Source organism: Amblyraja radiata, chromosome 5 (genome assembly GCF_010909765.2).
Source record: "Amblyraja radiata isolate CabotCenter1 chromosome 5, sAmbRad1.1.pri, whole genome shotgun sequence".
NCBI classification, from domain to species: domain Eukaryota; kingdom Metazoa; phylum Chordata; class Chondrichthyes; order Rajiformes; family Rajidae; genus Amblyraja; species Amblyraja radiata.
In genome coordinates, this window is record NC_045960.1 from 102,140,938 (window position 1) to 102,168,775 (window position 27,838).

At 42.3% G+C, this 27,838-nt stretch overlaps 1 protein-coding gene across 1 annotated transcript in view; it reads right to left on the reverse strand.

Annotated features, from left to right (window-relative positions):
* The window catches only part of col9a1 (collagen type IX alpha 1 chain), an 87,174-nt gene that overhangs the window by 30,337 nt on the left and 28,999 nt on the right, over window positions 1-27,838 (reverse strand). The window contains exons 9-23 of the mRNA XM_033021895.1: window positions 27,066-27,119; window positions 24,916-24,960; window positions 24,774-24,830; window positions 24,623-24,676; window positions 22,203-22,256; window positions 21,788-21,841; window positions 19,241-19,294; window positions 14,062-14,115; window positions 13,355-13,408; window positions 12,811-12,864; window positions 12,660-12,713; window positions 12,062-12,106; window positions 11,027-11,080; window positions 7,995-8,048; window positions 30-83 (exon numbers count right to left, since the gene is read on the reverse strand). Of these exons, the coding sequence (XP_032877786.1) occupies window positions 30-83; window positions 7,995-8,048; window positions 11,027-11,080; window positions 12,062-12,106; window positions 12,660-12,713; window positions 12,811-12,864; window positions 13,355-13,408; window positions 14,062-14,115; window positions 19,241-19,294; window positions 21,788-21,841; window positions 22,203-22,256; window positions 24,623-24,676; window positions 24,774-24,830; window positions 24,916-24,960; window positions 27,066-27,119 (795 nt within the window). The remainder of the gene's footprint in view (window positions 1-29; window positions 84-7,994; window positions 8,049-11,026; window positions 11,081-12,061; window positions 12,107-12,659; window positions 12,714-12,810; window positions 12,865-13,354; window positions 13,409-14,061; window positions 14,116-19,240; window positions 19,295-21,787; window positions 21,842-22,202; window positions 22,257-24,622; window positions 24,677-24,773; window positions 24,831-24,915; window positions 24,961-27,065; window positions 27,120-27,838) is intronic.

Here is a 27,838-nt window from a genome sequence, read left to right on the forward strand (position 1 = left end):
ATAAGATGTTGAAAAAAAAAAGTGCTTACTCGTGGGCCATGTGGACCTGGAGGACCAAGGGAACCAGCTGGGCCTCTACCACCCTTTGTAAATCAAAAGCAAAGAAACATAGATTGTAAATGGACTGCAGCATAAGAGAAGAGTTCACCGAGTCTGTCACATTGTGGATTATGTCGACTTTCTTAGGGTCATCTAACACCGTACTTTCTACAGAGCAGGCCAAAATGTATTCAGATAATAAAAGAAAAAGCTGGAATTACTCAGCAGGTCAGGCACAATATCTTGCATCTTCAACTGAAACACTAATACTGTTTCTGTTTATACCAATGCTGCCTGAACGATTGCATTTTTATTTCAGATTCCCGACGTCTGCAGTTTTCTTTGATTTTCAAAATACAATCACTGCTCTTTCAGTAACTTCTCATGTATATGTGAAAGACTATTTCCTAAACCCCTTGAAGAGCTCCACATTGAGCTGTTCCATGTTCTACTGAGTATTTGAATATCTCCTAACATTAAGATAATGTTAGCTATCATTGCTAACATTAAGGTGCCCTGAAATTCCATCATTTACTTGCTCAGCCATTCAATGAAATACCACCGTTGCCTTTTCCAGTGCTTCAAACCAATGGCGTTGCAGGAACTACATTACGGTTCATTTCGTGGAGTTCTAGCCAGTGACATCTATCTTTGTGTTTTGTTTTAAAAACAAAATACTTGATCCATTTACCTGTGTGAAACTCTCACTCAGATAACTTTTGTTGCTGCTACACCCGATGCATGTTGGCTAATAATGTTGAGGGAACTCCAAATTTTGCCATGGGATATTAACATCTACATGAACTGTGAGCAGGCTCAGCAGGTTATTGGTTTAATATTTTAACTTTTACCTGTGAAGACAAATACTCTGAAAAGTATTGAAAAGAATATCAGCTGCTGCAACATAGGGTCTTGCTGGATTGATGATTTAACATGAATCAAGTGTTTTCCTCATCCATAATTAATTTGTATTTGACCACAGGCTATGTCTTGGGTATTTAGTCTTGGCTATTTAAAGAACACACTTTCTTAACTTTCTATGTGAAATACAGTGTTGCCTTGAAATGTTTAAGATTCAGAACAAAGCCATACGGAGGAAATCATCCTAATGCTTCCAATACTACTCTGTCCCCAAATATGCTATTTCTCAGCACAAGCTTCTCAGATTCACTAGCCAGGAAACTCTAGTGCACCCGATGATCTCCAATACAAATAAACCTATGCTCAAGGACTGTACTGTGATTAGGGTATTGGAGAATGAGGAAGAGGGAAGGATAGATCTGAGCTCTGATGATAGGATGGAAAGACATCAGGGCACATGCTGTGATGATCAATGGCAGTGTAGAACTACTGGAATATTTGCCCTGATGATGGAATTATTGGGGAGGAGTTATGTTGAAGAGGTCTTTGCAGTGATGATTAGATGAGGTAGAGAAATATCAGGGATCTTTGATGTGAAAGCCTGGAGTAACAGCTAAGTTGTGAGGGGTAGCGGGTAGAATTCTCATTGTGATGAGAATCGTGCTGTGGAGTGAAGGTTAGTTGGAGATCAACATCCCCGTTGAGGATTTCATTGGATCTCAGGGGTGTGGAAGAGTGATAGGGAAATGGAGGAGGAGATCAGATTTTGTGACCTAGGCCTGGAAAAAGAGATTGAGAGATCAGGTCCTGTGCCATGGGATATCACAGGATCACAGGGATTAGTACAGTGCCAGAGTGGCATGGTATTGAAAAGGAGTCCATACAGATACCATATTGTAACTGCAATGGTCACCCAGAATATAATCTAATCTAAATGTCCCAATGCTTATTCAATAGCAATGTTGAGCTGGGTATGACATCAGGCCTTGTGCAATAAATCACAATAGTGGCACAAAGATCAATTTTTCATAATGACATGATGACCCAGAAATTATCTTTAGCACATTTCACACTAGAAAAGAAAATCAATTATCCAATGCATAATGCAAAAAAATGTTTTATTCAATTGATTTCTAATAATGTTGAAGGTTCTTGATCATCAGAAAAATCTAAGCATGTCTAACTTAGAGGCAGTTTTTCAAATTTGATGTTACCATGTGGAATAACAGATGCTATCAAATATTGTCTAAAAACATTTACCTGGATATTTGTGTTCGTATGGTGTATGTATATATAGTAATTTAGATTGCAAATATGATGATTGTTTATAAGAGCATATGGGACCCTCATCTTTAAAACCAAAACAGATATCAGTGCTTCAAGACCAAGAGATATCCAAGAGTCTTTATAATTAATTAAATTAGTTAAACTCAAATGATTTAACTACTGCATAAAATTTTCTGTAAATTCCAATTGGTACTCATTTGTGAAATTCCACCAGCATAATGCTAATCCAGTTATGTCAACGCTTTTAATTTAATTCCGTGGTCAACTGAATAACTAGTCATGTCACTCACAATATTCCTTCTTTAGTTCAAAAGCCCTGTGGCAACAGAACATGTTCCAAGTTTACTCATTATGAATCAAAAAACTCCATCTGTGAAATCCCCATTGAGTTTTAAAAAAAACGAAGTCCTGATCTACTGATTCTGTATGGAATTCTCACACGGAGCAGAAGCTGCATTACTTTGTTTTGGAATGTCTAATATTTTCTTTAAATGACAGTATTGGTAATTACATTAATGGATCAATTCACAGTTACTGACTAAAAAAAATACATAAGACTAATCCTTGAGTTTAAACCTTGGAGGATTACATGCATATTTTGGAGAATTATTTAGCTTCCCTGCATTCACACTCTGGGAAACTGAAGTTTTAATCTCCAGGCAATTTCAGAACATTACAAAATGTAACAACACCCATGTCACTTGCGACGGAAAAGTTTGCTGAAAGAGCTACCAATTAACCCAAGCACTGGATCAGAAGCCCAACAAATTGTTTTACTCTTTATCCAAATTTAAGATGTTTCTGCAGTCCTTCTTCGAGATGGTAACATTTAGCTGAATAAAACAAATTATCACCTTCCTCGCATTCTTTGACCGGTTCAATGATCTGGGATTTCTGCCGTTGGAGGCAATTATTTCCTCATCTACTTTCAACTTTTCGTCATTTTGAACCTCCATTCTTCTTCACATTATGCAAGATTCTCCTCTCTATCCATAATTTATAACTATGAATTTGTAATTCACATCTTTAGTTTGAAAGACAAGGATCCCATGTAATCTTTTAAACAGTTTCCCTTATGATTTAATAAAGTATCTCTGGTACAGCACATCTTTAACATTTAAATACTTAGTATATTACATTTCATTCTTCCAAATAAATTGCATTATTCCATGCAACTGTTATGTGTTTGACATTCTTTCCCATTTCACTAATCTATCTATGTTCCCCTCAACTCCGAAAATAATTGGTATAATGATTATTAACGACAAGGTGAAAGGTATAATTGTAAGTTGTAAGGATGAAACCAAGGAGATATAGTCAGTTTAAGTGAAAAATAGTATATGTAATATAATGAAGGGAAATATGATATAATCTGCTTTGGAAAGAAAAATTCATAAGAAGAGTACTATTTGAAACCTCCAGTCTGATGAAGGTGGACACAAAATGCTGGAGTAACTCAGTGGGACAGGCAGCATCTCTGGAGAGAAGGAATGGGTAACGTTTTGGGTCGAGAACCTTCTTCACACTGATGTCAGGGGATTGGACGGTACATAGATAAGGAAGTATACTGATAAGGAAGTGTGAGGTGTGAAAACAGGACACAGGGAATGAGGTTCAAGGAAAATGTTAGTTGGGAGAAAGGGACAACATAGCAAACAGAGATAAAATGTAGTCAGAGACAGTAAGACTGGTTTGAGAACTGGGAAGGGGGAGAGAATGGAGAGAGAGGGAAGTTAGAGTAGTCAATGTTCATACTGCTGGGGTGTAAGCTGCCCAAGCGAAATATGAGCTGCTGTTCCTCCAATTTGCACGAGCCTCACTCTGACAATGGAGGAGGCCCAGGACAGAAATGTCAGTGTGGGAATGGAAGGGGGAGTTAAAGTGTTGAGCAACCTGGAGATCAGGTATGTTTAGGAGGACCTAGCGGAGATGTTCAGCGAAACAATCGCCGAGCCTGCGCTTGGTCTTGCCGATATACAGGAGTCCATACCTGGAACAGCGGATACAGTAGATGAGGTTAGAGGAGGTGCAAGTGGACCTCTGCCTCACCTGAAAAGACTATCAGAGGCCTTGATCGGAGTCGTGGGGGGGGAGGTATAGGGGCAGGTGATGCATCTCCTGCGGATGCAGGAGGAAGTACCTGGGGAGGGGGTGGTTTGGGTGGGAAGGGACGAGTTGACCAGGGAGTTGCGGAGGGAACGGTCTTTGCAGAAAGTGGAAAGGGGTGGAGATGGGAAGATGTGGCTAGTAGTGGGATCCCGTTGGAGGTGAAGAAAACGTTGGAGGATTATATGCTGTATGCGATGGCTGATGGCGTGGACAAGGGGGATTCTGTCCCTGTTGCAAATGGGGGGGGGGAGTGGGAGCAAGAGCGGAGGTGCAGATTATCGAGGAGACCCTAGTGAGGGCCTCATCTATAATGAAAGAGGGGAACCCCCATTCCCTAAAGAATGAAGACATGTGATGAAGGGTCTCATTACTGTAACCTAAACAGTTTCTCTTTCTGCATACGCTGCCTGACCTGCTGAGTGTTTTCAACATTTTCTGTTATTTATTTAATTTGTCTGCATAGAAACATGCTGAAACCAACAGCACTAGTTCTTGTATAATGCTTCATCCTATTACACTGCAAACTGTTAGAGCTCTCAGCATACCGCACAGTTGATGAGATATTTGTAGACTGAAGGAATGAATCATAATGCAAGCAATGCTCTTCAACTCCTGGTAAATGTTACTGAATGAATGATTGCTTTAATGATGGGGGTAGGATGGGACAATACTCCAAAGTATAGGTGGGTGGGGTGTAAATAGACAGGGTTGTGGAGAAATGTGTTGAGGACACATTTCTTTCTAAATAGGGACTGTGGAGACCCTCCTGGGCTACAGTTAGTCGCTCTAGGAAGAATGTTGGCAAGGAAATCTCTGTACGACATGTGTACACAGTCTTTGAATCATGACAGTTTGGGTAAAACCTACAATAATAATAATAATAATGGATGGGATTTATATAGCACCTTTCTAGAATACAATGCAGATAGATAGATGCATGTCCACAAGGGACTGAAGGTAACCTCAGACTTATAAGGTCAGAGTACAAAACTAACATAATTCTCAGATTTACCACAAGGATCAGATAAAGTAAAAGTAATTTTCCAAAATATCTTTACTATTTGGCAGTTAGGTCTTCTTTGTTGTTCAATACATCTCTGCCTTGCATACCCGAGCACGGTCAGAGAATTCAAGATAGCATGGGAGATGAGGTGCCTGCTCTGCCCCTAACAAAGTCCTAACATGGAGCACTTAGGATGTGGATGTATTTTGCGTTCAGTCTCTTAACCTTAGGCCAGGGGTCGGCAACCTACGGCCCCCGGGCCGAATGCGGCCCGTAACCCGAAATCATCAGGCCCGCAGGCAGATTTTATTTCGCTGTAATCATCCAGCCCGCTGGGCACCCCGTGCAGAGGCCGGGCGCCCCCATGCAGAGGCCGAGCTCTGCCTGTACCGCATCCTGCACAAAGCTGCCGGCACGGCCGCACACCTTCTGTGAACACATTTAAGAAAGAACTGCAGATGCTGGAAAAATTGAAGGTAGACAAAAATGCTGGAGAAACTCAGCGGGTGAGACATGCAATGAGGCTGCCTCACCCGCTGAGTTTCTCCAGCATTTTTGTCTTTCTCCAGCATTTTTGTCTGACTCTGGGAGCACGTGATTTGATGCCTGCCATCCGGGGCGGGATCCATGTGTACACGTGATAGATGTGGCCCACCATCCGCTCACAGACATGAGTCCCGGCCCCTATGCAGAACAAGGTTGCCGACCCCTGCCTTAGGCTGATGTGTATGTAGCTATGCATGTATAAATATGGATTAACAATCTGGATGGAAAAACGCTGGTGACGGTAAGCTTAGTTTATTGTTCTTTAATTTAATTAAGGTTTTAAACTAACTTATGATAAATGTATTTAAAATAAATGTATCTTAAAATAGTTTTTACAATTTCTTTAAATTATTTAAATATATTTTGAAATACGTCTGAAAATCAGATTTACAAACAGTTAAAAAGCCTTTAACAGCATGAGCAGTGGGAAAGACGTCATGTCAGCCTATGGCAAGGCATCAGAATCCACCATTTGAGGCCTTGTTGCTGCTAACAAAATGTACGAACTCATGCAAGAGCCATAGCAGCAAGGCAGCAGGAATTTGCATAGAAGAAGAATGTGTGGGACAATCAGGTAGGGCACAATCCAATCCCAATACAAAGCCTTCCTACATTGTGCAGATCTTTAGTTCCTTTAATACAATTGAGGAGCCAAGAATGAAGGACTAAACAAAACAGACTAAATGAAAGTGAAGTATAACATATTATAAGGGAAATTTACTTAAAAGTGAGTTATTAACAAGTAAAATTTGATTCCAATATGATTGGTAGAATCAGAAACCTGGAATATTCAAGATTAAATAGACAGGTTTTGAATGAAAGTGACTGAACTGATATATCAGAAATGTGTTTGCAGTATCAATATCAATTCTGGTTGGTTGGGCCAAATGGCCTGTTTTTATTCTGTAAATTCTAATTTATACTTGATACTCAAATAAAAAGTTAAATATATATTTTTATGTATCTGTAACCTAGCCAGTGAATGTGCTCCTCATTTTTGTGAACTAGTATTTTTCATTTCATTTTGGCAAGTTCTTTGTGGTATCCACAGACCCTGCTAATGGAATGGCAGCAGGTACTAGATAGGTAGGCGTAGAGTGGTGGGTAGGTTAGGAGGTGTCGGGCTCCTCCTTTCAATTTTGCTTCCCTATCGTGCTTCTGAAGAGATTTGAGATTCTCAGTGCCATTCCACATATTCCTTTAAGGGCCTGTCCCACTAACGCGACCTTTCAGCGACTGACTTCGACCTTCAAGCTCGAGGGCACTCGCCTGAAAAAGCTCGAGCTGGATCGATCGTCAGCGATGAAACCGCGAGCTGATTGACCGTCAGCACACACACAAACACATCGCAAAGGCGGGGACCAGGGAAAGTGGGGGAGTGCTGTCTGAAATTCCCACCCGCGGTGAACAGGAAGATAAAAGACGGCTGGCACAGTGTACGGTAAGTCCTTTAAAGAGCGAGGGGGGGGGACAAGGAGTGGAGACACTTTTAAGAAGTCAGACAACTTTTAAGAAAGTTTAGCGGGCATTTAACATTACCAGTCGGTTTTCCTTGGTTCTGAAAACTCCAATGAGCCAATTAAAATGCCCGGTCAGCAAAGGAGATTGCCTATGGCTGCCTCGACTACCAATAACTACATGGCGACCCCACTCCACAGCACTACGAGTTCAAAAGAACCATGCAGACCAATTTTTCCTCAACCAAACGAGTATGCGGGAACTTCCCTCGAGCATGAAGGAGAGTTACAGTGACCTCCTAGGACCTCCTAGGACCACGTGTCGACCATGCTGTGAGTTTGAGTCGAGGGCAAACTCTTCTAAACTCGCAAATTAGGTCCCCGCAGTGGGACAGGCCCTTTACCAAATGGATTGATCATGGGGCAGGGATTTAAATGAGTTGATAAAGGAGTTACATATTTTCAAGGAACATTTATTACCAGTTACATGGATATAAATATGCTATTAAATCACTTTTATGTAATAAGTTCGTTTAAAGTCTGAATCAATCTTAACTGCAAATAGTTTTTTTGTGATTACCAACAACATTTATCATACCAACAATGAACAAATATAAGAAAAGCACCATTAAATTAAATTGGTTCTGACAGACTGGTTGAAATGTAAAGGCAGTTAAATAGTGACTACTTACCGGAGAACCGACAAGGCCAGGTTCCCCTAGATCACCTCGAGGTCCCTGAGCACCCTGCCATAATCAAAGCAAAGAGAAAGAGAGCTTGAATTTCAGATCAAAAACAAAATGGTTTGGACTACAACAAAAGGGGCTTGCCACTGTTGGTCACAATTCAAATCGGATGAGAGTTGAATCCTACGCAGAGTGGGCGCGACTCTCGTCAGCAGCAAACTAGTGGGCGGCGCGACTCTCGTCAGCAGCGGCCTCTGCAGTCCGTCTGTGTTTTTATTATTTTTTGTCTTGTTTTTATGTAGTTTTTGTTATTTTTTTTTGTCGGGGTATGTGTGTGGGGGGGTGGGGGGGAGGGGGTAACTTTAAAATCTTTCCCCTGCACGGGAGACCCGACCTTTTCTTTGTCGGGTCTCCGTTGTCGTTGGGGCTGCAACGTGGAGCGGCCTCCAGCAGGAATGACCTGGGGCTCCAGTTGTGGAGCTGCCGACTACTCACCGTCACGGGGCTGGCCGAGTCCGGAGCGGGTGGAGCTGTGGCGGACGCTGCTGTGACCCGACACCCGGAGATTCGGAGGCTGCAACTGCGGGTTTGGCGGACGGCGGCACCGGGAGCCCGCGGTCCCTGCTGGGAGACCGCTTTTCGGGGCTTCCGCAACGGCGACTCTCCCGCCCGAGTTGCGGGGTTGAAGAGCACCTGAGCGGGGCCTTACACCATCGCCCCGCGCGGCTTGGAATGGCCGCGGGACTTTGTGAGCGCCCGCCGGGGCTCCAACACCAAGACCCGGTGCGTGGCCTTGCATCACCCGGCGTGGCTTTAATGGCTGCGGGACATTTTACATCACCCGCCGGGGGCTTTGACTTTGACTCTGACATGGGGGGGGAGAGTGCAGTGGAGAGATAAGTTTTTTTTGCCTTCCATCACAGTGATGTGATGGATGTTTGTGTAAACTGTGTCGTGTCTCGGGTCTTTTTGTTTTGTAATGTATGGCTGCAGAAACGACATTTCGTTTGGACCTCAAGGGGTCCAAATGACAAATAAATTGAATTGTAATTGTATTGTATTGTATTTTCACCTCTGGCATTATTCTCAAACCTAACCCAATGCTGTTCAATGTTGTTTTTATTGTCACGTGTGTGAAGTACAAATGCACAGTGAAATTCCTTTCTTACAAACAGTCCAGTCTAGTACTGCCTTACCTAAGCATATCACCGATTAGCAAAGTGTACAGAAATAGTCTACTGATCCCGCTTGCAAGAGGCGCCATGTTTTTGCACCATTTTCAAAGTACAGTCCATGCTCTAGTTGTTATATTGAGATGAATAAGGTTTCCATTTTCCAATGGTATAGATCACCATTCTGAAATGAATTTAAACCTGATAGCTTTAGCACCTTTCTGGAACGATTTGAAGAACGTAAAATAGGTGAGAGGAAGTAGATTAATATTGTGACAACTAAGAGAAATAACAAGAAGAGGAGAGTACTCATGTGGATGATAAATGCCAATACATAATAATTGTCAGGTTTTGTTTTACAGTGATAAAGCCTGAGTGAGGTTCATGTTGTTTCAATATGGGTCTACCATGGGAATATTTTTTTATAAATCAACTCTGTTGATGTCGGTTCATGCCTTCAAGTATCTTTTCCAAATTGCATTTCTTCAAATGTAAGTCTGCAAAATGAAAGCAACTTGAGGCATCACAGTTTAGTCAATGTTCTTTCCACCTTTTCTCTGATATCCAAATTCTAGGGTAATAGCATATATTGGAAGCAGAGTTTCACCACGCAGATTGGGGGTCCAACTAATGACTGACTAATGACTGTCCACTGATTAAAAATCTCAGAATATGTTTGTTTGGATATGGTTTGCCTTCCCTGCCACAGGCACTGTGTAATGAAAGAAAATTACCAATGGAAGTTGGGCGAGTTTGAGCAAACTGAAGCATTTATACAGCTATTCAATTCAAATCATCATCACCTTACAAATTATCTTACAAATTTCACCAATGAATGTCAGAGTAAGTCACCAGTCTAATGGCCTTCAAACCTACTATCAGGCATGTGACCATGTGAACAGCAGCTGGGCATTCACATTCACGATGCTTTGAAATACATATGCTAGATGCAGGAAGATTGCTCCCGATGTTGGGGAAGTCCAGGACAAGGGGTCACAGCTTAAGGATAAGGGGGAAATCCTTTAAAACCGAGATGAGAAGAACTTTTTTCACACAGAGAGTGGTGAATCTCTGGAACTCCCTGCCACAGAGGGTAGTCGAGGCCAGTTCATTGGCTATATTTAAGAGGGAGTTAGATGTGGCCCTTGTGGCTAAGGGGATCAGAGGGTATGGAGAGAAGGCAGGTACGGGATACTGAGTTGGATGATCAGCCATGATCATATTGAATGGCGGTGCAGGCTCGAAGGGCCGAATGGCCTACTCCTGCACCTAATTTCTATGTTTCTATGTTTCTATATCATTCACGTGTGGCAACTCTACTGAATTGATAAATCTAGCCTTATCAATTATTTGAGAGAAGTGATAAACTAGTGTAAACCCTTCAATTTTTTGAAAATGATAATTCTGTAACTGAAACATCACTTAAAAGCACACCTATGTCGATATTATTTTAGATGAACTGAATGATCTGATTTTTCCATGAATATGCACACAGTTTGGAAAAAAATATTCTTGTGACATGTTGTTAGTGCAGGACAGCTATTTATTACACATTTCTCCTTATCCTCAAAAGGTAATTTAAAATTCTGATAAGAATGATAAGAAATTAAGGATATTAAAATAAAGAAAAAATCAAGAACATAATGAGATAATATGTGCCACCCCCATTCTCCAAATCTATCCAAAAAAACATGTTCTGAGACGACATGTTCATAAATGAAACAAGATATTTGAAAGAAACAGAACATTAAAAAGTACAGCACAATAATAGGCCCTTCAACCTGCAACATCCGTGCATTATGAATTTTATACATTATTGTTTAAGAAAATATCATATTACTGTCCTATAGTTCAAGATTAACTCACAGGTCTGCCAGGGAATCCCATTGTACCAATCAATCCAGAGGGACCTTGTTTTCCCTGTTACAAAACAAGCATAACAAAAACAAGAACTGAGAATTTTTTTTTATTATAAAGCATACAATCGCGATGATAAAAATGTTTTAATATCGACAAGATTTTAATGTAGAAGAAATTAGCAATCTGTAAAGTTGAAAAATTATCTCCAGCATTTCTTCAATGAATTTGAAATTCCAAGTATATTTCTTTAACAGATCTTTGAGACTTTATACTCTAACTTCTTTCAGAGTAAAGTAAATAGGAAAGAAAAAAATATTATATGCTCAATACAGATCTGTCTCTAACTCGTACACTCATACTCCCTGCAAGTCACTGCTTCCACAGAACTTTCACAAGCCCACTTAATATCCTGAAGAAAGGGACTGAAAAGTATTTTTCTTTATATAAAAACAAATCATGGAAAATTCCAGATTGTTATAAACTTGCAGCTATTATACACATCTTAGATACTTTTTTGACGCTCATTGATTAGGAACCACCCTGTTTCAATTTCTCCATCTATATTTATCCGTTAAGCCACCCACTCATTCTATCAAGATTACAATCTCTTCACTAAATCTATAAATCACATGTGTATTCCAACACTTGAATTAATTTGCCCTCTCCTCAAAATGAAAAGACATAAATAATGTTGTCTTTCAAAAAGCTATAAAAAGCAATAAAGAGGCAATAAATAAAGGAGACTGAATTGGTCTTGTGCTGTGTAGCCCATTCTCTTACTCATGCCCTCTCCAAACATATCAAATAATAAGAATGCATAATCAGTGGATTTATCCCAAATTTTGAAATCAAATTTTAAAATCATGTGGCTGAGAATTTTCCATACAACTCTTCTCTACTCTCCTGTTGCCAAAAATAGTTATTGGAACCTTTTAAAAAAAAAAAGGTAATTAATAAATGGAATAAGCAGTTCATTGAGAATTTAAATTATTACAGCATTGCAAAGATGTTCTGAAATACAACCATTTCATAATCTCATACCTTTGTTCCAATTGTACCGGGAAGTCCTGGCATTCCAGGCAAACCCTAGAGAATAAAGACAGGTTTAACAAATAAGTTTATTTTCCTTAATTGTCAGGACACATTATTGATTTGGATTAAATGAAGATCAATGCATGGTTGCTTCCCCTCTCCAGCGCGTCCAGTTCTGCAGATCCGACAATGATTATCCATTACAGCGGGGGGGGGGGGGGGGGGGGAGGAAAGTCTTCACCCTCATCAATGAATCGATCTATGACCTTATGTAATCAATGTCCATTCTTCTCAGTTGATTCTTCCCACTCCCCACTCTAACTTTGGAGGCTGAGTTTCCAAGTACCCATGCTACTTCTACATACACATTATAGTCTCCTCCAGATATATTTTACAGGCACTTCTAGTGATTTCCTTATCAATATCCTGACTGATTTGACCACTTTTCTAAATGTGAAGCATTCGCAATCATTTTGCTAACAGTGTCAGCTCTGATTGTACTGAGCACAACCAAAGCAATGCAAATAAGGAAATAAAAATCCTCAAGATATCACGGCTCATTTCTCTTCAACCCACAGTATTAACAGCATATAAAATGTATACATACAGGCAAACCACGAAGTCCTGCTTCACCTTGTGTACCCGGCTTGCCAGCTTCACCCTAAAACGATCATAAACAGAAAGGTTAATCACACACGTATCTTATAAAAATTCAATTGCCACATGAAACAAAGCATTAGAAAAGGAATGAGATTTACCACTGATCCAGGCATTCCAGGGATACCATCACGCGAATCAACACCAGGTAAACCCTAGTGCACAAAAGAAAAGTCTCTTCAGGGAAAGTAACCACAGACGCCACTTTTCAATTTTTTTAAATAAAGTGCAGTAGGTTGAGAAATACAACTAAATGAATACATGGGTTACACATTGTTTGGGTTCAGGCAATAGAGAAAATGCCATTTGCATTAATAACAAGAACAGAAATTGTTGGGATCACTCAGCAGTTTACTCTACATTTGTGGAGAGAGTTTAATCTCATGGTTCTGGTAGCTCTGGTATAAAGTTAACGATAGACCATCTCTCCGTAGTTGCCACTGTCCAGCCTTGAAATTATGTAATTGCTGCTTTTATTTAAGGTTGCTCCATCAGCATTTTATTGTTAAAACTTCCAGTTCCAGAATATTCTTAATACAATTGTTTATATTTTACTTTTGTGGCAAAACAAATGTAATTAACTTACATGGTTTAGCTTATATTTCATGGCAACTAGATAATAAAACTGACAAAATAAATACTCACAGATTCTCCCTTTGATCCAGGAGTGCCTGAATTTCCCCTGGGGCCAGGGCGACCCTGAACATAACACACAGAGGGACAAGAGATTAAGTCATGTATAATTTTATAAATCAGGTACATCATATTATATTTGTCAGTATGCCTCGTGGCATTTCCCATTAGGTAGATATGGTTAGCTTCAGTATTCATATTTGCGGAATTGACTTCATAAAATTCCTCCGCTAATTGTAAAATATTTAAGACATTCAGACACTAAAAATAAAGTTTTAAGTATAATATCGGGGATATTGAGCATACTCACTCATGTTTTTCATCCTCTCAATATTGAATTGTAAAATATTGCAGCATGCTCAGAGTCCATTTGGTCTATATTGGCTATGTCATCTCTTTGAAAGAGCTATCCAAATTGTTCCCATTGTTATCCATTCCTATAGACCTGGCAATTTTCCCCCCACAAATATTTGACCAACATCCTTTTGCAAGTTGCTATGGGATCTACACATGGCGCACTTTCAGGTAGTGAGTTGCAAGCTAGTAACAAAACACGAAGCAATTTTTCTCCCCATCTTTTTTCTGTTTTTTTTATGATTACAAAGGTCCATATAAATTCCTTAATAAATACTCATTAATCAAAAAAGAGTTACTAAACAAATATCCAAAGCTTACACATTAGCACCCAAAAATAAAAAGGGTAACATGATATTACTTACCAGATCACCCTTGGGGCCAGGCTCACCCAGTGGACCTTGCTCTCCTATGTCTCCCTGAAGAAGAAAAAAATTATCACACCACACTGAAAAATATTACAATGAGATGCAAATATATTTAACCTTGCAGCATATATCCCTTGACAAACATCAAAACCATTGACAAAAATAATTCTGTTTCAGCTTTTGACTGATCACTATGAAGTACTGCTAGGTTTCTAAAATCCCAAACCAAATGGAACTAGCAGTGGCAACCTATTGATGTAGAGCCACTCGTGTTAATCAGTGCTTTGTACAGGGAACCAGCATCCACGAGTTTAACTGAATATTACATAATTTGATCCAGATTTTTCATCAATGATTTAGTTCTATTGAACTCTTTTGCTTTATACAGCAATCACGCCTCAGGAAAGCAAAATTCATTCAGTTATTTAATTTCCTTTAAACCATAAACCATTGTTTAACTCAAACATGTTTGCACAAACACTAAATTAATTGCATTTTCCTAGTGTATTTCCCTTAGTCACGGCCCATAGTAAAGATAACACTTAGTACTTAGCACATAACTGAGAAGATATCATTTTTCAGATGAGAAGTTAATGCAAGGCCTAATTTTCTACATCAGATAATATGGAAGCTAGAAAAGTGAATGCAGAAATCAAAGTGCTTGATTAACCAGTGCCAGTTTGGCCCTGTGCAGGATACAATAATCTTTGCTGCCTAAATTGGTTCATTTCTATACAAAGGAAAAGTGAGGTAAACAAAGCCGGAGCAATAGAGCTATAAATATGAATGATTTCACAAGAATAATTCAACTGAGAATTAGGTAAAATGTATTAGGTTGATTGGGTAGGTGATCTGGAAAATAAGGTTGGTAAACAGGGAATATGAGAATTGAAATGCAATTAACAGAGAGGAAGAGAAGACTCTTCTAGGGGCATATAAATAGTGAATAGGTAGTAAGAGTAGGCATGGGGCCAATTAGTAATAAAGAAAATAATCTATATATGGTGATAGGGGGCATGGCTGAAATAATTGATTAGGAAGAGTATACTGACTAAATATCAGTAAAAGCTAAGTATTAGAGATACTGGCTGGGTGATAATTGAAAAATGGGAGACTTTAGAAAGGCTAGATATGCTTTAAGTAAACATGTCACCATGTCCAGGTGGGGGGGGGGGGAGAGAGGGGGGGGGGAGAGAGAGGGGGGGGGGGAGAGAGGGGGGGGGGAGAGAGGGGGGGGGGGAGAGAGAGGGGGGGAGAGAGGGGGGGGGGAGAGGGGGGGGGGGAGAGGAGGAGAGGAGGGGGGGGGGGGAGGAGAGAGGGGGGGAGAGGGGGGGGGGGAGAGAGGGGGGGGAGAGAGAGGGGGGGGGAGAGGGGGGAGAGAGAGGGGGGGAGAGAGAGAGAGGGGGAGGGGGAGGGAGAGAGGGGGGGGGGGAGAGGGGGGGAGGGGGAGGGGGGGGGAGAGGGGGGGGGGGGGGGGGAGAGGGGGAGAGGGGGGGAGGGGGAGAGAGAGGAGGGGGGGGGAAGGGGGGGGGGGAGAGGGAGGGGGGGGAAGAGGGGGGGGGGGGGGGAGGGAGAGGGGGGGGGGGGGAGGGGGGGGGGAGAGAGGGGGGGGGAGAGAGGGGGGGGGGAGGAGGGGGGAGAGAGGGGGGGGAGAGAGGGGGGGGGGGGGGGGGGGGGGAGAGGGGGGGGGAGAGAGGAGGGGGGGGGGAGAGGAGGGGGGGGGAGAGGGGGGGGAAAGAGAGGGGGGGGGGGGGGGGGGGGGGGAGAGAGGGAGGGGGGGGGGAGAGAGGGGGGGGGGGGAAGAGGGGGGGGGAGAAGAGGGGGGGGGGGGAGAGGGGGGGGGGGGGAGGGGGGGAGGGGAGGGGGGGGAAAAAGAGGGGGGGGGAAGAGGGGGGGGGAAAGAGGGGGGGGGGGGAAGAGGGGGGGGGGAAGAGGGGGGGGGGGAAGAGGGGGGGGGGAAGAGGGGGGGGAAGGGGGGGGGAAAGAGGGGGGGGGGGAGAGGGGGGGGGGGGGGGAAGAGGGGGGGGGGGGAAGAGGGGGGGGGGGGGGAGGGGGGGGGGGAAAAGAGGGGGGGGGGAGGGGGGGGGGGGAAGAGGGGGGGGGGAAGAGGGGGGGGGGGCAAGAGGGGGGGGGGGGGGGAAGGAGGGGGGGGGGGGGAGAGGGGGGGGGAAGCGGGGGGGGGGGGGGCAGAGGGGGGGGGGAAGAGGGGGGGGGAAGAGAGGGGGGGGAAGGAAGAGGGGGGGGGGAAGAGGGGGGGGGGGAAGGGGGGGGGAAGAGGGGGGGGGGAAGGGGGGGGGGGAAGGGGGGGGGGGGAAGAGGGGGGGGAAGAGGGGGGGGGGGAAGAGGGGGGGGGAAGAGGGGGGGGGGAAGAGGGGGTGGGAAGGAGGGGGGGGGGGAAGAGGGGGGGGGGGAAGAGGGGGGGGGGAAGAGGGGGGGGGGGGATGGGGGGGGGGGGAAAGAGGGGGGGGGGAAAGAGGGGGGGGGGAAAGAGGGGGGGGGGAAGAGGGGGGGGGAGAGGGGGGGGGAGAGGGGGGGGGGAGAGAGGGGGGGGAGAGAGGGGGGGGAGAGAGGGGGGGGGAGAGAGGGGGGGGGAGAGAGGGGGGGGGAGAGGGGGGGGGAGAGAGGGGGGGGGAGAGAGGGGGGGGAGAGAGGGGGGGGGAGAGAGGGGGGGGGGAGAGAGGGGGGGGGGGAGAGGGGGGGGGGAGAGAGGGGGGGGGAGAGAGGGGGGGGGAGAGAGGGGGGGGGGGAGAGGGGGGGGGGAGAGGGGGGGGAGAGAGGGGGGGGAGAGAGGGGGGGGGAGAGAGGGGGGGGAGAGAGGGGGGGGAGAGAGGGGGGGGGAGAGAGGGGGGGGGAGAGAGTAGGAAGTGGAGAAAGGGAGTGGGGAGTGGGGAGCAGGGTGTGGCCAGCGGGGGAGCGGGCGGGCGTTAACCAAAGGACTGCATGTTCAGTGGCTTCAATCCAGATCCTGGGGGGGGAGGGGTCGTCACACAGGAGGGCTGGTTCCCGAACGCAATACTCCCTCGCTCCCGGCTCCAGGCTCCAGGGCCCGAGCATGGGTGGGGGGGGGGGGGGGGAGGGGAGTGGTCGGGGGGGCGACATCACTCGCAGCGCGTGGAACGTAGCGCAGGCCACGTGATGCAGACCCATTGTGACATCACGTCTTCAGCCAAAGCAAGGCGGGTTTTTTTCTAACTTCTTTGAGATTATTGAACATTTTGATTAATAACTCGAGTAATAAAGCATTAATTTTTCAGGCAAGACGATTTCGGAATCCACGGGATAAATCTCTACCAGAATATGTTAAAAAAATCACAGTTCGAGTGTCGTTTTTTCGAGCAGATGGGATTACACACACACACACACCAAGATCAGAGTTTTATATTGATAGAGATGGATGGCTTGACCTAAGAAAGCAAGCAATGCCATATACCTTCTTCACCACCTAATTAATTTGTGTTTCCACTTTCAGGGAACTATGGACTTGAACACCAAGGTCTCTCCATTCAACAACATTCCTTGGTGCCTTAACATTTACTGTACATGTCCCACCCCAACTTGACTTGCCAAAATACATCACCTTGTACTTGACACGATTAAGTTGTATCTGCTAACTCTCTATCCAACTTTCCATAGCGTCTAAAATGTTGCGATAAGTTTGCAGGTGATAACCATATAATATAACTGTCCCAAACTGTCACGGGAGGTAAACAGATTGGTGATATTGTTAATAGTGAGAGGGGTAGTCTAGTAAGGGTGGTAGCTACATAATTGAGTTTGGGTGGGGAGGACAATGGTAGTTATAATATCATCCTAATAATTGTGAGATGATGCATTTCAGAACATCTAATAACAGTAGAACATATATAATGACTGGGAAGGCCTCGGGAGTATTGAGGTACAAAGGACTCTTAGGGAACAAATCCAAAGATCCCTGAAGTTGGCAGCACAGGTGGATAAGTTGGTAAAAAGGCTTATGAGATGCTTGCCTTGAGTAGCCAGGACATAAAGCGTAACAGCAAGAAGGTCCTGCTACAACTTTATAAAACATTGGTTAGGCTACAGACGGAATATTATGTGTAGTTCTGGTTATCAGGCTATAGGAAGGAAGGAATTGCACTGAAGAGAATACAGAGGAGATTTGCCAGGATGTTGTCAGAGATGGAATATTTCAGTAATAATAAGAGACTTTACAGGCTGGACTTCTATTACTTGGATCAGAGGAGGCTAATGGGCGACCTACACAATAAGAGTATAGATAAATTAGATAGTAAGAAAAGTTTCGCTAATGCAGAGGTGTCAAGGACTAGAGGAGCTTAGTTTAAGGTGAAGAGTAAGAGGAATCGAGGATGATCTTTTTTTTTTTTTCACCCAGTGAGCGGTTACAATCTGGAAGCAATGCCTGAGAATTTGTTGGAGGCTGGTACTCTCACAGCATTGAAGAAGCATCTGGACAAGTGGTTGCATTGCCAAGCCAAAGCAGGTTACGGGCAAAGTGCAGCTAAATGGCATTTGCATAAACTGGCATGCCTTAGCAGGCTTTCGGCAAAGTAATGTTATTTGCATGAAGGTGCCTTATGATTAGCATGAACAGTGGGCCGAAGGGTCTGTTTCAATACCATACAACTCTAAAAGGAAGAGGTATTAGATGCACCGGTGGACTTAAAGATGAACATTTCCAAGAGCATGAGCTGTATCCCAAACTGTCACGGGAGGTAAACAGGAAGATTGTTGCAACTCACACATGATTTGGGGGAAGGACAGAAAATGTTCAAGAAAGGCATCAGAGATAAACCATTTAATTACAGACCAGTCAATTTTCCCTCAGTGATAGGGAAATTACCTGAAAATATTCAGATGGGCAGGATTAATCTGAATTTGGAGAGATAGGGACTATGTACCATCCAGTGATCATTGTGATGTACTAGACACAATCTGAGCAGCTAGTTATTAAGGGACTAAAGTTCCTTCCATTCATACAACATCTCAATATTCAACTTTGGAACTCAAATGCAGGTATTGGGACTTAAGAAATACCATTGTCCTGGGAAATCCACACCCCCTGCTTTAACAAGAGACAAAACGATGAATTCTGACCTGATTCAAAACAGTTATATTCAGCCTCTACTCTCTGAATAAAAATTAAAGGAAAGAAAATGTGAAGTCAAAATCTACTCACAATTGAGCCAAAAGGACCGATGCCACCAGGTTCACCGACCCCTCCACGACCTCCCTGCAGGCATAAGACCAAAGAGTTTTAGAAGAGCAGAAAAAAAAACAATCTTCTCAGAGCAGGATGAACATTAAGTTACAAAGTTGAAAGCGTTAGAAGTTTTATTCAGATTCAGATTCAACTTTAATTGTCATTGTCAGTGTACAGTACAGAGACAACGAAATGTAGTTAGCATCTCCCTGGAGAGCGACATAACATATTCGCAACTTGGCCATGAAAATTGGATAATTACAGGAGCCCCAGCTAAAACTTGTCACAGTTTGAAATGAATGGACAGCAAGTTGTAGCAACATGGCCAACTATTTCCCAAACTGGAACTATTGGGCAGAACTGCCAATCTGGTGGCTGCATTCATAAATCAGCTCTCCTTTGGCCAAGCAAGGCTGTTTTGGGGTTCTGAAAAAATAATATTCAAAGGATGTATCATGAACTTCAGAAAAGATATTACTAAGAACTGTCAACTTTTTTTTGCATTATAAAATCTCGTTGGCATCCCTGACCCACAAATGGACTTTCCTTTTCCCATGGCCAAACTTACATTTTTAAACTACATGTGGGCCTGGTTCCACAGTAGCTCTGTGAAGTGGAGTGATCCACAGGCAGCAACTGAACCTCAGGCTTGATCAGCCTGATAGTTAAAGATAACTCAGTGCTGCCAATTGCCTCATTGACAAATCCATTAAAATCCATTATAACCAGAGGTATTTAAAACTGTTCAAACCGATTTAAGCAATTAACAAATTATAAAATGCATTTACTAAAAATATATTAAACTGCCATAAAATCATGAAGATTAAATAAAATGTGGGCATGTAGTCACTTGCCTACATTTATCTTTGCAATCAAGATCAGTGACTGCATTCAAATGAATTGGGTTACACTACTCACACAGTGGCTGGATGCAAGGTACAATCAGTCCTTCTGCACAGGATGCATGTGGTCTGTCTCTAGACACAGCATTGAGTCCAGCCAAGGATCAGAAGACCTCTCACATATTTCTGATTCATAATTCAAGACCCAGATACTGAAGTCAGACAAACTGACTCACAAGAAGAACATTGCAGGTGTTTCTCTACAGTAGGCCCAATTACTATTTGTGGTATACATCGTAACCCACATGAACATACTGTAACTAGCCAAGGTCATTCAGTGTCAATAATTCAGCACTTCAATTACTTTTTTGCCCTTAATTCTGTACACTTTACCAACTACAGTAGAAATCAGATTGAACAAAACATACAATACTTTCAAGCTTTATGTATTTCTCACAGTTATAACATAGATTGTGTCACAAAAATGGTCTATATTATCTATGATATTCTGCATTGTACAATGCTAGAGTTTGTTCTTCAGTGCATTAAACAAATCCAATCTCTGGCACTGCCTATGTCATTGCCCCCAAGTTGGATGTTGTGGTACAATAGATTTCTGAACCCAATAACAATGCAGAGGTCGATTTGGTGAAATATGTCCTGAAGTTGCATTGCAAGGCCTCCAGGCAGTGAAATTCTGATGTGCTTGACAGCCCACATTAAAAAAGGGACAACAAGCACAAACGCCTTTTATCCACAGCTTCCAACCTGTGCATTAAGTGTACATTGGGGGAAGTGATCAGCAGTGGAGTAGGGAAATAGCGTAAATAATCAGGGAATGGAGCCTAGTTTGAGGTTATTGTCTCAGAAAAGATTAGGAGAGTGATTACATAATATTAAAGAAGGAACCAACTAAAGGAAGTTTAGCTCAGTTCGGCAACCTGGTCCATAAGGGCCAGTTGAGTTGAATGACACATTTCCATGCAGTATAGTTCTGTGACTAATACAAGAGCAAACCAAACCTCCATTCGAGCTAAGACCTGTTCAAGGCCTGCACCAATGCAAATGCACATCATATGATCTGGGCCTCATTCAAAAATCTATTGATGTACATGGGTTTTTGGTAAAAAAATTATCTCTGCCACATATTTATTTATTCAGTTTATTTATTCAATTCCCAATCAATTATTTTCTGTATTTTCACTGCATGGCACACCAGTAACATTTCCATTGCCCCCCTCCCCCTACAAAAACGAATGTATAAACTTTAAAACATCAGAAATAAAGAACTCATCGAACAGAGCACTACTGCAAAAAGGGAGGCCAAATGTCCTATCATAGTTATGATGTCCATCCCACAGACCTTTTCCCAATAGTTCAGTATTAATCCAACTTCCTTCCAAAAATATACAGTGCGTCTAATCGTTAGGAGATTATGTAAAACGATATAATTAACCATGCCAAAGAATGGATCATTTTAAAACAGAATAACAGGGCATGAAAGTTCCCTAATTTCATTGGAAGGGATTTCAAACTTCAAAATGCTTTAGGTATCTGTTTAGCAGCTTTCTGCAACATTGTCACCCACTGTAGATAGCAGAAGACTTGCTACGGAAAGGTGCATATTCTAGTTAATTTAGGCCACCGACAAACTTATCTTTATTGCATCAATTCAACTTACCCTATCACCCTTTTGTCCTTCCATGCCACTAAATCCTCTTGTGCCTTGTGGTCCCTAAGGTCGATAAGAAAAACTCTTGTTAAACATACTATTGTTAGAGAAAATAATGTGTGATAAATATGATGCATGTTTTATACTTTTCCATTGCAAGCCATACCACTTGATTAGATTTTTTAATTCTCTAATCTTTACATGTATCTTTGCAATAATACAGATACTTTTCCTGCACAGTACCTTGTCACAACGCTTTACCTGCATGAGGATAAGAACCACCGGCTGATACTAAATTTCTGTTGTGGTTTGAACATTAACAAATGTTGTACAGCCCGTTCAGTTGACAGATACCATTCAGGAAAAAGCAATTAACAGAAAACAACATTTATTTTAATTATATTTGAGATGAAAAGTACTTTACCGGAGGGCCTTGAGAACCCAGTTCTCCAGGTTCTCCCGATTTACCCTCTTCTCCCTAAAAGATAAAGCAAGCATTTTTGAAATGAGAAATATGACACACTTATTTTCTGACATAATAAACCAGAGCATAGCTGGTACTTGCATTTGCAAAAACCATAACTAAATAATGTGCATGGTACTGCACATCTGCAACCTCACTATGTACAGAAGCAAGAATTATTTAACTAGTTACAATAATGCAAATAATTATTTTCATCTATATACAGGATGTAGCTAATGGAGAAACCTGAGCAATTGAGTCTTCTTCTTCTCCTAATCTGAGGAAGGACATTCTTGCCATCGGGGGAGTACAGAGAAGGTTCACCAGACTGATTCCTGGGATGTCAGGACTTTCATATGAAGAAAGACTGGATAGACTCGGCTTGTACTCGCTAGAATTTAGAAGATTGAGGGGGATCTTATAGAAACTTACAAAATTCTTAAGGGGTTGGACGGGCTAGATGCAGGAAGATTGTTCCCGATGTTGTGGAAGTCCAGAACAAGGGGTCACAGTTTAAGGATAAGGGGGAAATCCTTTAGGACCGAGATAAGAAAAACATTTTTCACACAGAGTGGTGAATATCTGGAATTCTCTGCCACAGATGGTAGTTGAGGCCAGTTCATTGGCTATATTTAAGAGGGAGTTAGATGTGGCCCTTGTGGCTAAAGGTATCAGAGGGTATGGAGAGAAGGCAGGTACAGGATACTGAGTTGAATGATCAGCCATGATCACATTGAATGGCGGTGCAGGCTCGAAAGGCCGAATGGCCTACTCCTGCACCTATTTTCTATGTTTCTTGCGTATGGCGTGCACAGCCTAAAATTGTAGGATAACGTACTACTTGATCTTATTTGATTGTGCACGCCGGGTTGATTGCATTCGTTGAAACAGGGCGGACCACGTGAAGGTTGCATAGTAATTGAGTAATTTCCAGAGACAATTGTAGTTCTAGGAGTTTGGGCATTTAAACCCAGTGAGGAATGTTGATTATAATTCCAACTTGAAAAATGGTAGTATTTCTATGTGCCTGTCATGGGTGGTAGAGGTTGAGGGCTTCGATTTCTTCTGTCCTTGTATTCTTTCTAGTAGATTCAACAGTAGGCTTAAACACACAAGTAAAATAGCAGAGAGAAGACAGCCTTGCTTAACTTCAGATTTGATCAGGAAGCTTTCTTTTTTCCATTCATTGATTTGGTCTGCGCTACTGACAGCTGTATCCATTTCTGCATCCTGTTCGCGAAGCTCATTTGGGGAAACACTTTCATTATACAATGGATGTCAAAGGTCTTCTTCGGGTCAAATCTGACTCGGCAAGGGTCCACCTCCTTGTCCCACATGTAAGTGATAAGCACAGGGTTGTTGGAGATCTTCTTGTCATTTGCTTTAGAGATCCGGTCCAGATGGATCAACAGCCTAGTGCAGACTTGATTCAATTGTAATCTACATTAAGCAGTCTGATGGATCTCAACGTTACGATTCTTCACCTCTTCCCTATCAACTTGCAGATGAAGGTACTGATTATCTTCCTCATACTGCCTGTTTAAGGCACTGCAGTGTACACTGCCAACAGGTACAGACAATCCAGTCTCACAAATTCAGGTTGCACATATCCAGTAAAAAATTACTGACAGGAGCTTTATTTGCTTCAGGCAAAGGCAATCAACAGACCTTGTCAGCACCAGAGTGCTTCATTATCACAGGAGTTGCAAATAAAACAGAACATTTGCTATCATTATCATTCCCACAAGAGACTCGTGCACCAATGCACGGGCTGCATACTACTGACTATGAGCAATTGCAGCCATCTTCCTTTGTGGCTCCAGCCAGTGGAGAAATGTCCTACTAATTTCCCATTATAGAGGGAATTAAATGAAAATAAAAGGCCCTTCAGCCCACTGAGCCCATGCCAACCACTGATCACCCATTTACACTAGTTCTACATTATTCCACTTTTTTTTAATCCATTCCTTACACACTAGGGGAAATTTATAGAGGCCAATGAACCTACAAACTGGCTCGTCCTTGGGATGTGGGAGGAAACCGGAACACCCAGAAGGAACCCGCGCGGAGAATGTGCAAACTCCACATAGACAGCGCCCAAGGTCCGGATCAAACCGTATCTCTGCCACTGAGGGCAGCAGGTCTACCAGCTGTGCCACCAATACATTGAATTTTGGAACTGTTGTGCGAACAAATGAAATAAAATATAAATTAATGGCTTGCATGACACGAGGAAAATAATTGTCATTTTTATCTGACATTTAAATTAATAAAACAGATTTGTTAATTGACCCACAAAGGAACATGTTCCCAGAAAACACAATCTAACACAGAGGCTACGTTAGCATTACGAAGTTGATTGGGCAAGTTTTGTGTCTTACCTTATGTCCTTGTTTGCCTGGTTCACCAGATTCACCTTTCGCACCTTTATGACCCTAAGCATCAAAGGGATGAATTAAATGAAAACACTTGTTCTTCATATTTCTTGATGTATTTATTTTTTGTATTAGTCATAATAAACTGGAGACCTACCTTCATTCCCGGAAGACCAGTGTAGCCTTGAAGGGCTGGAGGGCATGCATTAGGGCACTGCAAACAAACAGGCATCCTATTCAATAATTAATATGGAATATGTCACAGTGGAGAAAATGAATCAATACTCCTGAAATCTTACCAGAGCTTCACCACTGCCTTCAGCGCGCGTTACTGCTGGAAGTCCCTACAGTAAAAGAAAAGAAAAATATTGATATGTTTAACTAGCAGGTAACTATAATGATCTGAAATGCATGGCTGAGCAGCTGGAGGAAGGAGATTCAAAAACTCTTTTGAAAGGCTTCAGCAGAGTTGGATTAATGCACAACCTGCATCACTCTTGCAAGGGCCTCCTTTGTCAAGTTATTCAATGATTCTGTGTTTCTAATTCATGCATACTTGAATGGATGAAAGCTCTACTGAGCATGAACCAAGAAGTGCTCATGACCTTGCCTTTACTTTTCACCTCTTCTCATGCAATAACTCATATGTTATCGTTTAATATAAAATCTTAGATGGGGCACAGAGGAAGGAAAGATGTGTTTGCAATCGTCATTGGTCAGGCTGTACCCGTTCGGTCATCTGACACCATTAAGCAGCAAGGCACACATGTGTAGAAAAGACGTATTACAATAGAAAGTTGCTTTAAAACAGTGGATTGTTTCACAACATCGTCAGGAAATGAGGGCAAAGTATCAAACCAATAAAATACTTTGAAAATCAAAATTATTTAAGAGGTCAGCAGCAAGAAAATAGTTAATTACAGGGCTGCGAGTCTAACATCAGTGGTAGGAAAAGTACTGCTAAATAATCTATACAACAGGATTAATCTACACTTGCAAAAAGTAACAAAGTGCATTGATGCAGACAGTGCAATAGAGAAAGGCTACACAGACTCCAGTAGAACCCTACAAGGTCCAACATGGGAGGCTGGTCTGAAAGATTAGAGCACAGTAACCTTGTTGTTATGTATATGAATAATTTGGATAAGAATGTTTGAGGTCTTATTATTTATTATAAATTCACATAAGTGTTTAAAATCCAGCAGGCATAAATTGAAGGTAAGAGGTAATAGTTTAGTGGGGATCTGTGGAAGATTTATTTCACCCAGAGCACGGTTGGAATCTGGAAAATGCAGTCTGGGATGGATGTTGGAGATTCTGACTACATTTACGATGTATTCTTGATGAGATCTTGAATCTCCAAGGCCGATGAGCCCGAGCCCATGAATACGCTCAGTGTTAAGATGGGCAAATTGTTAAGAGATTGTAGAATGTTAAAAGAATCGTACAATATGAGGAAATGGTCACCAATGATGTTTTTGAATGGGAGAGGAAACAAAAGGTCAGATGTCCTATGCCTGTTCCTACCATGCCTATAGTTTCATGGTCTTTAAAGAAATTGTCAAACTGGATAGCAGAACAATCAAAAAATGGTTTACTGGGAAGAGAAATTTAGGAATAAATTTTGATTTTCATGTTGCTGTCATCTGCTTTCATAAAACTAAAATCCAGGAAATAAGAATTAAAGAACATCACTGTCAAGCGAGATATTTTTTCAGAAACCAAAACAAAACAATGGAGGTGAAAATGGTCTTCACCAGAATGGTTCAACAAGAATTGGGATCCCATTGTAAACCACATTCATATCTGCATGACTGATATTTACAAATCTTGCCCTTGGATGGATATTAAATGTCTTTATCAATATCTCACAATGACCAACACAAGCATAAACTATTCTTTCCTTGATGGGCTCCTGCTGCGTGCAAAGCAGCAGCTTTGTGTTATAACATGACAACAGCTACAGAATGCAGTTCGTATATTTTGTTCCAGATTCTGCAGTCTCTTTCAAGGATTCAAGGATTTACAGTATTTTTTTTTTACACAGATTTGGTGTTACTTTCACCAAATGCTTAAAAACTAAATAACCCTCAACAACTAAAGTTACCATTCCCTGAAAGAAAGTGCCTCACTCCTGATAAATCCATCTTCAGTTTATAGTGGATTGTAGGAGAAAATGTTTTATTTACTTTTACATATGTGTTGTCCATCACAATTCCGAAGTTACAATAAAAAATCAATTCTTCTTATGCCTCAGTTACTTTTGGATTAAAAATGCTAATGAATGGTGGCTATGGTAGACTGCTGTTACGCCAGTTAAATAAGTGATTGTTTCAATAGTATATAATGAACCACCATTAACAAACTGGAAGCAGAAACAATCATATTATGTGTGCTGGATAATGAATATAAATATATCAATATTGTAGTAAAATTATAAATGACCTACTTTGGGTCCAGGAGGCCCTGGTGGTCCAGGTAGTCCCAGAGGTCCTCGATCACCCTGGGATTAAAATTAAAATATGGTTCATACAAAATAATGATTGAAAATAACTGTTTATCAGGCATCAGATTGAAAACTAAATTCACAATACATTTCAGTAAACCCATGAATCCAACCCCTCTCCCACACAACTCTGGTTACAAATCTTGCCATGCTCCCCAATTGCTTGTATTTGCTGAATTACATCTCTACCCATGCTCCAAATACCAATGGTCAGAGATGTGCACCCCACTTACCACTGCACTACAGCCCTTCCGTTCCATTGATTACTGACGCTACTGCCTACCAATCCCTGAATAGTGCTATTCCTTAACCCCATTCTCAATCTTAATCCTACCCCAGGTTCACCCCATTTCCTTCACACATTGCATATAGTTGGAACACGTAAAGAAATGCAGGCCTTGTTTTGTAAGGCCTGTTTGGCTACCCACAAAGCTTTGGGCATTCTCCTCATACATTGTTTGTAAAACATACTCAACATTGTAAGGGAGCAAAACAACCGGGTATAAGGCCTCTCCCATATCCCAAGCCATCTCCTAGCAAAACTGGCAGGAAATAATTTCCTTTCTATTTTCCTTCCCTACCTTCCATCCCTCAGATGAAACACTCTGAGGCATTTATTTGATACACAATGGGAATAAAAACAAGAGCAGACCTTGCAGGAGTCTAGAGGCTTGAATATGTGAAAGAACAACTCATTGACATGACAGTGGAGAGAA